Source organism: Manis pentadactyla, chromosome X (assembly GCF_030020395.1).
Source record: "Manis pentadactyla isolate mManPen7 chromosome X, mManPen7.hap1, whole genome shotgun sequence".
Classification (NCBI taxonomy): Eukaryota; Metazoa; Chordata; class Mammalia; order Pholidota; family Manidae; genus Manis; species Manis pentadactyla.
The window spans coordinates 29,866,576-29,880,096 of record NC_080038.1 but is presented as its reverse complement, the minus strand read 5'-3'; the positions used below and the strand labels follow the sequence as shown (position 1 = coordinate 29,880,096).

At 37.1% G+C, this 13,521-nt stretch overlaps 1 protein-coding gene across 1 annotated transcript in view; it reads right to left on the bottom strand.

The window, feature by feature from the left end:
- CFAP47 (cilia and flagella associated protein 47) overlaps positions 1 to 12,169 on the bottom strand; it is a 510,608-nt gene extending 498,439 nt beyond the window's left edge. Inside the window, exons 1-3 of the mRNA XM_057495502.1 lie at positions 11,939 to 12,169; positions 7,737 to 7,888; positions 1,870 to 1,985 (exon numbers count right to left, since the gene is read on the bottom strand). Coding sequence (XP_057351485.1) covers positions 1,870 to 1,985; positions 7,737 to 7,888; positions 11,939 to 12,133 — 463 coding nt within the window. The 5' untranslated portion in view covers positions 12,134 to 12,169. The remainder of the gene's footprint in view (positions 1 to 1,869; positions 1,986 to 7,736; positions 7,889 to 11,938) is intronic.
- Positions 12,170 to 13,521: the final 1,352 nt, after the last annotated feature.

The following is a 13,521-nucleotide window of genomic DNA, read 5'->3' as shown; positions in this document are numbered from 1 at the left end:
CCAAAGCCAAAAGAACGTTGTTCAGTCTTCTACATATATTGAAACAGTGGGCACACAAACATTACTGTGTCTTATGAAACTCTAATACCATGAGTGATAATGAAATATTTGATTATTTTTTAATTGCGAACAACAGCAATGAGGACATTACCCAAGGGAAGGGTGTCATTGAAGGAAGAATGTCAAAGAAGGAATTTTTGTCATCAAATTTTCGTTTCTTTTTAGCTCTGACACTGGCCAACCTTTGAAGAATGAACTGGAAAGAGGTAAAGCGAGGCTTTGGAGAAATAATTTTGGTCAGTGATAGAAAGTGGCAATGGGACAGAGAAAAGTAGTATTATTACTGCCTAATGAGGAAGTGAACCGACAGGAGAGCAAGGAGGTGGGAGGTGAAAAAGATGGTGGCGTCAGGATTTTGCCAAGTTTCTGGCTTGCTCAAATACATGGTGGTGACATTTAATGAAAAAGAAAAAAGGAGAAGTTTGGGGGAAAAGCTGAGGAAGTTTGAGAAACCTGAAGGAAATGCAAATACTGTCTAGGCTTCAGGAAGGTAACAGGAATGGAAGGAATTGGCTGGGAGAGTGTGTGGAATGAGGAAACATGAGGGACCATGGCAAACCCGAAGGACCACTCGTATTTAATGCACCTCAAGAAAAAGGACAGCAGTCCACAAAAAAGAACTGAAGATGAGGGGGGCAGTAGAAAAAGAACAGGTCTAACATCAACAGTTAATATTTACTGAACACATATGTCAGAGAGTGTGCTAAGCATTTTATTAATCATCACCACAACTATAGGAAGCAGGCACTGTGTTTATCTTTAAGGTGTAAGTGAGGTGATGGATGTTCCAGGGGTGTAAATTCTTTGCCCAGAGCCTCCCAGCCCATAAATGTTGTAACCAAGACTTGGGTCCTAGAAGACCTCACTCCAGGACCCCAAGCTATCATTTACCACTATTTTATATGGGAGAGAGAGGGGTCACATAAACCAAAGCTTATTTTATTTTATTTTTTCAAGCAAATGGCAGTGGCTAACTATGGCAAGTATTGTTCATAAGCCATGTAAAATAAACAGACTTGTCCAGTGATGAGCCTAAGGAGAGCACATGGGAGCCTTGCCACCCCAGATGCTGACCATCCAAACAGGAGAGTGAAAGGATAAGTGATTTGTATGCCTACTGTACATCAACAATAAAGAGAGGGAATGAGCACATATGCATATACACATGCCTTCATGGAAACTCTTAGGTCACAGAAAGAATCTTAGAAATAATCCAGTGTGGACAAGACAGAAGCTTTTATTCTTTCAACAGAAGGTTAGTAAAAGCACTCTCAGGGCCACCATGTGAATTCAAAGTTGAACATGATAGAGAAAAAGTACAAATATTTACTGAATCCCTATGATGAGTCAAGTACCATACTGCAACCTTACGTGCATGCATAATGAACTATAGTACCTGTAATTAGCTATAGTTTATAAATGAGGAACATCAAGTTCAATGTCTTTGAAGATCCTTGATCCAGATCACACACCTAGTCAGGCACTGGACCATGATTCTATCTCTGGAAGGCTCTAAGGACTATGTCATTCCCATGATCCTTCCTGCCTTCTGTCCTCGGGGAGATCACTAATTATCTGACAGCCAGGCTGTGTTAATCACAAGGAAACAGATTCATCTTCCCTGAATCACTGCCTATCAGTCTTTTACAGTCAACCTATTTAAGGGCCTCCAGGTTGAGCTATTTCAAATGATGGATATGTTTTTTTTTAATAAATTTAAAGTCTATTAATTAGATAAAGTATATATTTCAAATAGTACCAGCGTTCTTCCGAAAGTGTAAGTTAATTTATATGACAGAAAGTATTTACCTGGAACTCTGCCATGGTTAGTGATATGAACCTCTTTACAATATACTTTACTATTGGTAACCAGTGTGCCAAAATTCACTTCTGACTCGATTTCTAATTGACAAGATGGAATCAACCTAGGGGAGGAGAAAAAGGATCACATAATTAATTTTAATGATTATAATTTCAGAGTTAAATCTACTTTACGCATCTAAGGATATGGTATATCCCCTCAAGTACTCACCTTGAGTGGTTACCTACATATCTCAATATTTTGTTGCTCAAAACATATTTGGAACTCTGTTTTGGAATCTCCACCTAAGCCTATAATACATTCTTTTGTCCCTTCTCAAAAAGGGTGGAACCGATCTTACCAAGTAAAGCAGTTTGGATGATGCCAAATCTGATGAAATAAAAGAAGGTGTGATGCTAAAGAATATCACTTGGGGACTAAAACAAGGTCTAAGCACAAAAAGATACAATTGATTTTTCAAGTGTGTCTCTAAGTCAGAGAGCTCATATCTGTAGTATATGTTTTCGTACAGGTTTTAAAAACCCAGTATAATACATATATTTTATTTTTAGATAATAATTTACAATTTATAAAGCACCATTGAGTATACTATCTTATTTGATACTAAAAAAATCTTGAAAGGTATGTATTATGGCTCCCAAGTTACAAACAAAGAGCCAAAGACTTAAAAAAGCCTCTGTGATTTATCTAAGTAATTATGTGGAAATAACATTGGTGAACTTAGCCTTGACTCTATTTTGTTAGACTTCAAGGACACTACCCTTAGAAACCTTACAACAGTAACAATGCCAATAATAAATATAGTAATAAATGATCTTTACTGAGTCCTTAGGTTATGTACTAGACCCATGAATTAATTTATTTACTCCACATAGGACACAACCTCCAAAATATAAATACATATATATGTAAGCACACTAAAACATAAATAAGAATTCCTGAACAAAACTTTCACAAATACTGCTTTATGCACTGGTGCTCTGGGCCTTCTTTCTGGGATCTGTGTTGATATGTGAGTGTTTGTGTATTATTGGATAAGTGTAGACATTCCAGAGATCAGCCAGGAATGTCCTATATATGTTGCTTCTTGTAAAGACTATCCATGTTCTTCTCATAAAGACACTTAAGTTTTGTGACCGGAAAGGAAAGATCAATGACCTTAGTGTACAGAATTGTATTAATAGTTTACAGGATCTAAAAGAGGAACTTGTTTCACAAAGAATGTTAGAGATGAAGCCAACATGGATGGAGCTGGAGGCTATTATGCTCAGTGAAATAAGCCATGTGGAGAAAGACAAGTACCAAATGATTTCACTCATCTGTGGAGCATAAGAACAAAGTGAAAACTGAAGGAACAAAACAGCAGCAGACTCACAGAACCCAAGAATGGACTAACAGTTGCCAAAGGGAAAGGGACTGGGGAGGGTGTGGAGGAAGGGAGGGATAAGGGGAATAAGGGGCATTACGATTAGCACACATAAAGTAGGTGGGGGGCATGGAGAAGGAATTATAGCACAGAGAAGACCAGTAGTGACTCTATAGCATCTTACTATGCTGATGGACAGTGACTGTAATGGGGTATGTGGTGGGGACTTGATAATGGGGGGAATCAAGTAACCACAATGCTGCTCATGTGATTGCATATTAATGATAAGAGAATAAAAAATATATATATACAAAGAAAAAAAAGAAGTGAGGCCAAACATATTTTCAAATTATTTCTCTAGCTGGATGCAGAAAAGTATCTTAAGAACAATTTCTGAAGAATATTCTCACATATAGATACACACACACACACACACACACATATATACATGCATGCCCATACATATACATGGTTTACTTCAGTAGTAGTAAGGGCCTGGTAATACAGTAATATATAACAGCTTTTCTGGCTTTCCTATTGGTTTCTCTTCCATCTGATTAAGAAAAATATTTCCAATAATATTTTACTTTCTATGTTAACAGAGAAGAGAATGGCTGTTATCAGGAGCTGGGAGATGCAGCAATTGTGGAGATATTGGTCAAAGGGTACAAACTTGCAGTTAGAAGATAAGTAAGTTCTGGGGATCTAATCCACAGCTTTGCGCTTATAGTTGATGATACTGTATTATATATTTGAAAGTTACTAAGAGACTAGATCTCAAATGTTCTCACCAAAAATGAAATGGTAAGTATGTGATGTGATAGGAGGTATTACCTAACACCACGGTAGTAATTACTTGCAATATATAAATGTACCAAATCAACATGGTGGACACCTTGAATTTACACCATGTTACATGTCAATTATATCTCAATTTTTGAAAAGGTAAAAATATGATAATTTAAAAGTATCAAATTTACCAATTTATGTATGGAGTTAAAATTAATTTGCATTAATATAATTCATAAGAAGTTTTAAAAATATATGGATTTACAATTATAGTGAATCTAGGTACATACTGCTTATATATGTTCATATGTACATATACATATACATACATGCATAAATTATAAACAAATTTCTATAGTCTTTTGTTGATTAGTAAAAAAACTTCTAAGTATAAAAATGTAATGCATTCGGATATGATACTATGGTGATAAACGAAATGGAAATACAAATTTGATGGGAAAAAAAGAGATGAGGTAAACTTTTCAACTGTTTACAGATTACTATGATATTTCCCTTTTTACTGGATACATTTGAAAGAGGCATATAACTCTTATATATAAGCCATTAGATCTTTCATCAATTCAAACTCATAATGGAAAACGTTAGAAATTTTTAAATGAGCAAAGGAGACACAGGTTTTAAGAATAAATGAAAAAATGGGCTCAAAATCACTGATTATATCATTTCTCTATGAGTACACTTTTGGAAGACCGGATAACACAAACTTCTAGTTTTCAGACAAAACTGCATAAACCCATTTCCTATGTTCCTCTCCAATGAATGTAACTGTAAGCCCTAGAAATGGTGCAAGAGGCAAGCAAAGGAGAAGGTAAAAGGTAATGAGAAAGAGAGCTGGTTGTTTTGCAACACCAGGACTGCTGGAACAGGGAAATGCAAATTAAACTATAAGGAGATTTCACAATCAAAATGGCTAAAGTTAAAAAATAGTGACAGCAGCAAATGCTGGTGAAGATGTCAAAAAAGTGGATTACTCATACTTTGCTCACTGGAATGTAAAATAGTAGAGCAACTCTGAAAAGAAATTTGGGATTTTCTTTTAAACTAAATATGCAATGGCCATTATGACCGAGCAACTGCATGCCTGGGCATTTATCCCAGAGAAATGAAAATGTATGTTCACACAAAACTTGTACGTGAATGTTCACAGCAGCTTTATTGTAAAAGCCAAAAAGTGGAATCAGCCCTGATATCCTTCAACAGGTCAATGGTTAAACAAACTGTGGTATATACACACCATGCTATACTACTCAACAATAAAAAGGAACAAACTATTGATATATTCAACAACTTGGTTGACTCTCCAGGGAATTTTGCAGAGTGAAAAAGTCAACCCTAAAAGGTTATATCACATATTTGAGAAGACAAAATTAAATTTAGAAAGAGAAGACAGACTAGTGGTTTCCATTTTAGGAATGGAGGGAGTGAGGCACAAGGGAGGTGGGTGTAGTTATTAAGCAACAGGAGAGATCCTTGTGGTATTGGCACTGCTCAGTATCTTGATGGTGGTGGTAGATACAACCCTACACACAAGACCCTATACAATAAAACTGTATAGAATTTAAAAGCTTAACATGACACACACACACACACACAGGAGTTTAAGTAAAGCTGTGACAATCTGAATAAGACAGGTGGATTGTATCAATGTCAGTTTCCTAGTTGTGGTATTATCCTATAGTTTTACAAAATGATACTATTGGAGAAAATTGGGAAAAGTGCACAAGGAATTACTTCTTAAAATTGCATGTGACTCTTCAATCATCTGAATTTTTTAAAAAAATAGACATATAAGCAGCAAACTCTTCCCCCTGCCCCACCCTCACACACCTACACACACACACACACACACACCCTTTCTTGCAGCCCTGTTCATAACACTGTAAGGGGGAAGTGTTGTCCTTAGGTTGCATCTGACCTCTTATGAGAAAGGGCACACAATATGGAGACAAGACAAAATCCCTGTTTCAAAGGCAGAGAGGCATCTTCAACACTTCTCTCCACATATAGTACAAACAAACAAATCTGAGTGTTAGTCATAGTTATGTCAATATGCAGAATAGACCAAAACTGGCCCTATTTAAAATAAATTATAAAACCTAAGTAAATATTTGTAGTAGGTTAATAGCTTATTCCTTTCCTAACATGTGTCAAGTGAATCCTATGCAGAATGGGCTGTTGTGCTAAATCCGAACTTCTCAATAACATGGAGACCCAAAATAATCGCAGATCTAAATTTAGTTTACAAAAATGAGAAAATACAAGGGGAGTTATAAACACGCATATGTCTAATGCCAATATTAATATTAATATTCCAATATTAATTCTGTTGGTGTTGGACAAATAGCAACAAAAGAATCACATCTATGGAATGGCATTTTGTTGGGGAAAAGGAGGATCACACATATGCATATGAATAAAAAAACTTTTAAATTGTGACCCTAACTTTAACAGGTAATTTCACAATGAACAGAATCATACTTTTTTCAGTATAAAATGAAAATAATAATAATATCCTGGTCAAATAATTTGTATCAAAGTTAATCTCCAAATGAGTTACTTAGCTCTGTGTTATATTCATTATATCAGTCCGCATTTTTCAACCAATCTCCAAAGAGCACTATTTTTATTTTTTTGAAGGCAAACATCTGAATTACTTAAAATTCAGTGAAGTATATACAATAATTTACTATTAAATAACAAGTAAATTAAAATGTGAATACAGAGCCACAGTAATCCATTTAAGAACACATTCACCATAAAAACAGACAGTGGACTGTAGTTGCCAGAAGCTGAGCATGATGGAATTGGGCGGATGCTCTTTAATGGTACAAACTAGGAACTAGTAGATAAATAAGTCCTGGAGAGCTAATGTACAGCATAGTGATCATAGTCAACAATACTGTATTATCAACTTCAAAGTTGCTAAGAAACTAGATCTTAATTGTTCCCACCACAAAAAAGAAATACTTATGTAATGTGATAGTGTTGTTAGCTAATGCTATGGTGGGTGATAAACATACTGCAATTCATAAATGTATTGCCTCAACATGTTGTACAACTTAAACTTACACAACGTTATATGTAAATCATATTCCAATTAAGAAAAAAGAAAGTGTGATGAGAAACAGCAGCCGATGAAGAACTATAGTAGCAGGAAAGTCAGAGAATGGAGAATGAAGTGGCCCAAAAAGGCAATAGTGGTTAACTATTTGTAATGCTGCTGAGATGTGGAGTAACATAGAGACAGAGGGGTTATCAATAGATTGGCAATATGTGAGAGCTGTTTCATTGGAAAGCTTAGGAAGGCATCCTATCAGAGTTTGTTGAACTGAGAATAGAAAGTGGGACTGTGAAGATAGGAAAAAGAGTTTTTCTTTCATGAGTTACTGTCAAAAGATACAAAAAAAATATGATGGGAAGAAAATAGGATGTCAGGTCGAGAAAAAAAATGCATGCAACTATTGAATGTTTTTAAGTTATTCTAATTAAAAATACCAGAAAACTAGTCTTCCATTTGTTTTGAACACCACAATTTGTTAAAACTTTGTCCTTTAAGTTCAGCTTAAAGGAAACTATAGCTACAAGCCCTATTAGAGAAAATACAGAACATTACTTTGATTCTTATTTTTATTTGAAGAGTGCTCAAAAATGTTAGCATGAAATATAAAGAATACATACCCAATTAGAGGGATCTCTATTGTTTTATTTCCTATTGAAATAAGTAGTTGGTCAAAAGTGTCTTCATCTTTATCGGGATGATATTCTACCATAGCTGTCATATGAAGTCCAGAAGCAAGTTCTTTATACAGATTGTTCAAAATCAGTTTGAACTTCAATAGGACAAAAAAAAATCAAATTAGACATCTTAACACCTAATAAGGAAATAATGTGAGCAACTATAGTTGGGAGTGCACATTATTTCAAGCACTATATCAAGATATAGGTGCTATTCCTGCCCTAAAGGCAAAGACTTAATAACTCTATACCTATCAGATTCTAGATCCTTCAGACATGTTACATGGATTGAAACTGACAATGCAGTCAGTTAAGAAATATGTAAATGTTCATGGACTCCTTTAGAAGTATAACTTAAATACAGAAAAAAAAGGAAGAGCAATCTAATAAAAATGTTGCTCAGTCATATATACCTACGAAATACACACACGCCTGCATATACACATACATATATCATTTTGTATACTTTCAGCATGGGGACTTAGACTTCATACTTTGGAGGAAATATAAAAAAGGAATGGACCAAAGAGGAAAAAAGAAAAGACTTTCGCTTTTGTAAGCCATCTGCTAGAACCCAGGAAAAAATATGAAGGAAGAGAAGTGCTACCTATTAAGCACTTATAATAAGTTAAGTATTCCACATCTATTTTGTCACTGCATGAATTTCTACAGTCCTGTAATGCTGATATTAAGGCTCCCAACATAAAGATGAGGAAACTGGGACCTGTAGAGTGTAGAATGTAATTAATATCCAAGGTCAGTGACAATGAGGATTCAAAACACATATCCATTTGACTCTAAAACTTAACCCACAACTGGAAAGATTCCCTCTCCTGAATACACAATCTCCTTAAGAAGCCATCTATATACCCCTTAAAAGTTAATACCAAGCCCTTTGGTAACTATTAGTCCATTCTTGGGTTCTGTGATTCTGCTGCTGTTTTGTTCCTTCAGTTTTCCTTTGTTCTTATACTCCACATATGAGTGAAATCATTTGGTACTTGTCCTTCTCCGCTTGGCTTATTTCACTGAGGACGATGGGTGGGAAGGGGGGGATAAGGGTGGGGAAAAAGAAAGAGGGCATTATGATTAGCATGTATAGTGCGTGGGGGGCACGGGGAGGGCTGCGCAACACAGGGAAGACAAGTAGTGATTTTACAGCATCTTACTACGCAGATGGACAGTGACTGTGAAGGGGTATGTGGGGGGGACTTGGTGAAGGGGGGAACCTAGTAAACATAATGTTCTTTCTGTAATTGTAGATTAATGATACCAAAAAAAAATTTAATGTGAATAAAAAAAAAAGTTAATACCAGGGACTAACTGTCATATGAGTGATGCAGACACAAGTATCCTGAAAATAAATAAGAGAACACAGTTACTGGGGGCTACAAGGAGTGTACTTGGTCCAGGCAAAGAGGACAGATATGAGGTGTTGAAAAAGCAAGTAAGGGGCTCCCTGTGGAGGCAGGAATAGCTCAGACACAAACAGAGAACAAAATAAGCAAAATAGTGTCTCTGTAGGCAGCTAAAAAGCTAGCCTTGCTCAGCAAAGAGCTTCAATCAGTAGTAATGGAGATCATGTTGAAATTAATTATCATTCAGGGCTTTTAATGCCAGGCTGAGTCTAAGCAGTGCTTTCTACCAATGAAAGATATAGGAGTGACTTGTTGATACCACTGGTCTGAAAGCTTCACACTTCCAGCAAATAATAATTCTCACACCTCACAACTACCACAGTCTAACTCTCAGCCCCCCTGCAATTACAGAATCATAAGAAAACAAGGGATAGATTGTTCCCCACATGGGCCTTTCAGTGCTGGCCATCAACATATTAGGTTTGACTATCATCCTTTAAAGAGCACTGTCTTTAAAAAGGGAAACCAGGGCTTTAGCAGCATACGCTTTGGGTCAAACTACAAGTTGCTGAGCAATCAGTGGTATGCAAAGGTGTGTAATGTGCCACCCCCACTTGGGAGTCATCAGGACACAAGTCCCAACTATAATAAATGTCTGTAAATGCAATTGGTATCAAGTAGGGAAGAAATAATTTGGAGATAATATAAGAGAGAAGACTTATAGAGACTATGAGAATTCACTTTGACCCTTAAATATGGGTGGGATTTGGAAAGGGGTGATTCTTGAAGAAAAGGGAGGACTGAAAACATGGGTCAAAAGAAAGGGAAGTCTGAGCCATGGGAGTAAGGAGCCAATCACAAGTAAGCCTGGCCTGACTGAACCAGAGGCCACACAAGTCAGCAAAACACTGAGGAGCTATGTCTTCTTTATTTTCTACCAGCGATTACAGTAGATGGAATGTATCACTGCATATGGCGCACAGTAGGTACTCAGTACACAGACGATGTAGGGTCTTGAGCCAGGGTGAAAAACAAGTACTACTGTGTGTTAGGAGAATCATTTTGTAAGTAATTATAACAGTGATGATGACAATACTCTTTATATAGCACTTTGGTTTTATTTTTATTTTTTTAAATATATTTTTATTTCCAAGATAGTTAATGCATTTTTTGCTAATCCATCTCTTTCCTAATTCTCTTTACGAATGAAGGATCAGGAGTGTACATCATTGTCTTCCAACAAAGACAGGTTCACACTGATACTGGGCTCAAGGCTTTGGCCTCTAACTACTAAGGCTGGACAGATCTGTGGTCTAAATAGTTACCTTTACAACTCTAGATACAAGCCAAAATAAAACAAATTATATCATTTTTCCTCTGACTGAATAAAACCACCCATGCAAGTTTGCTGCACATCCATAAAATAGTATTTGCCCACATTTGGGATGTACTGTTATCTTGAGTTTTAAAAGACAGTATTTTCAAATATACATTCAGCTGTTCAGTAAATATGTGGTAAGGTAATGAGATAATATAGTTTTTCCCTAATTTTATAGTATTGGGAATAATCAGGTACTTTTTGATTTAAAGAGTAATTAATAGTCTCTTGTGATATACTATTTTATTACAAAATAAACATTACTATTGTTAAAACACGCAAATATAAAAATGAATAAGAACAGTTCCCTTTATATAAAACTCAAGAACAGGCAAAACTAGTCTATGGTGTTAGAAACCAGTATAGTGGCTACCTTCATGCAGTAATTACTCCCAGTACTGTAGGGAGCATTCTTAGAGTGCTGGAAAATTCTATTCTGACCCAAGTGGTGGTTACATGGGTGTGTACATATATAAAAATTCATCAAGCTTTACATTCAAGATTTGTACACTTTAAGGTAGATAAATAGTACATCAGTTTTTCAAAAGTGTAAAAAGTAGATTACGAAAGCCCTTTTTCTCATGGCCTTTCTAATCACTACTGTACTTTTTTATGCATATATGAATATATGGAATTTAACAAAAAAATCATACATACCTTTCCATTTCAATACATATAGCTCCAGCTGCATTCAATATTATTTATTATTAGGAATATCATTAGGAAAAATTAAGTTATTTATCACTTGTAAATCAAAAATTCTTTTTACCTTACCTATACCAAAAGTCTCTCTGGTAACAGGTGAGCATAGATCATTCACGTGATCTAAAATAACAGTGAGCTAGAGATGAAATTCTGCCAACTTTTAAATCAGAAGATGGCGCCAGCCTCTCAGAGTTTCAAGTCCTCTGAGGGCAGGACTGGGTCCATCTTACATTCCTAAACCTACTGCCTATTATATGGTAGCTGCTCCATAAATGTCTGCTAAAATATGACATAGAAAACTTTCCATTACACTACAGTATCTGGAGTAATCAGGCACTTTATGATTCAAAGGGTAGTTAATGAGAATTTTGTTGATGTAATTCTATTCTGGGCTATTAAGAGAAGACAAACATAGAACACTCTGCCGTTCTTTCCAAACCCAAAATGAAGAAATTGGGAGGTTCCAGATTGCCTTTTCCCCACCCTGTCTCCCAACCCCAAGCAAAAATGAAACAAACACAAAAAGGCGAGCACACACATAGAGTGTCACCTAAATCACCGCTCCCCTGGAAGCTCAATCCTGCCCCCATTCCCGAAGGAGCCAGGTGTCTACTCCCCCCGATAAGGCAGGTGCCCAGATGGGGAGGAGTTCTCAGAGCCCTGGCGCTCCTGAGGCTTTGCTCCAGCACCCCTGAGTGTGTTACCTGTGGTTTGGCCGGCTCCTGAAACCAAATCTTTTGGTTGCAACGGCCGAGATTGTGTACAGTAATTGGAAGGCGGTACACCTTGCCGGCCAGCGCGTCCAGAAACTTCAGCTCCAGTGGGGTCACCCGCAGCTGTATCTCCTTTTCCGGGGTCTCCCCGTCCCGGGGTAGGAGGGAGCCCCTCTGGGAGTCCATGGTCGGTCGGTAGCCAGCAAGTCGTAGCGGACTTGACCCGCACCCACCTAGCGCGAACATCGTCGCTAGGCAACCGACGGACGCCGCGCGTGAGCTCCGAACCCGGAAGCAGTTGTCGCCGCCCAAGCCGCGCGAGTTGGCGACCAGAATGGAAAATACAGGCATCTGGGGAAAGAACCCAGGGGTCGAAGCTGTCACCAAAGCAGCTGGAAAACATGTTCTGGCAGTCCAAATCCCAGGGGTATCCTATTTTGCCAGTGCCTGGCAGGGTTTTAAGATGGCATTGACGGAGTAGGTATTTTCCTGGACCTCTCTTAAGACTCATCTTAAAGAGCAGTGGAAGTAATGTGCCCACGGGGTCTATTAAAGCAGCAGTGTGTAACAGAAACAGAGGCATTCAATGGAAGCAGAGTCAGGTCCCCATAGGTGCCCTGCTCAGTGGCCTTTGAGGTAGCGTTTCTTTAAATGTGATAGTAATCCTCTGGGTCTTTGTTAAAATGCAGATTCTGTTTCAGCAGATTTGGAGCAGGGCCTAAGAATCTGTATTTGTAACAAGGCCCCAGGTTATTCCAATGCTGCAGGTCCGGGAACCACACACACAGTAGAGTGGTTTAGGAACTTTGTTAACTCCTCCAGGTATTACGTTTCTTCATTTGTGAAACCAAGGTGCTGTTCAGAAGATTGAGATCAAACATGTTCACAACTGGATAAGCACCCTTCCAACAAGCCAGGATTCACACTGCCCAGTCCCTACTATCCTCATCCTTCATCTGCTGTGATGGTCTTAAGGTTTCAAAACATATCAGGTGGGTGGTATTTCCCTGCCTTAAATCTGCCTCTTACCACAACTTTACAACATGCTTCTACTACAGACCTTTATTAATTTGGAGCCAAGCACTGCAGATATATATATACATGTAATTATAGCGCATTTTATATACACATACCTACATTTACATAAACATGTAAGTATATATTTATTTTAAATATAAATACATATGCATAAAAATACATAAATATATAAACTTAGATAACATATATACTCACATAAAATATATATAAATATGTAAACTTAAATAAAATACATAGTTTTTGCTTTCATTTCCTTCTTGCTTCTGCACATGATTTTCACTCTGAGGGGACTCACCTTGCCATCAACCGGTCAGTTACTCATCCTTCAAAACCTAAATATCTTTGTAAAACTGTTCCTACAACTGTTTGACAAGATTCCCACAGTACCAAGATGATAAATAAGTTACTGCTTCATTTTAAAGTTACCATAAATATAAAGACAAGTTCTGGTATTTCTTGGAATTATCGCTGGTAGTTGAAAATAGAAGTAGTGGTGCTGGTGGTTATTATTTGAAAATTCTTATGAATTGACAGAT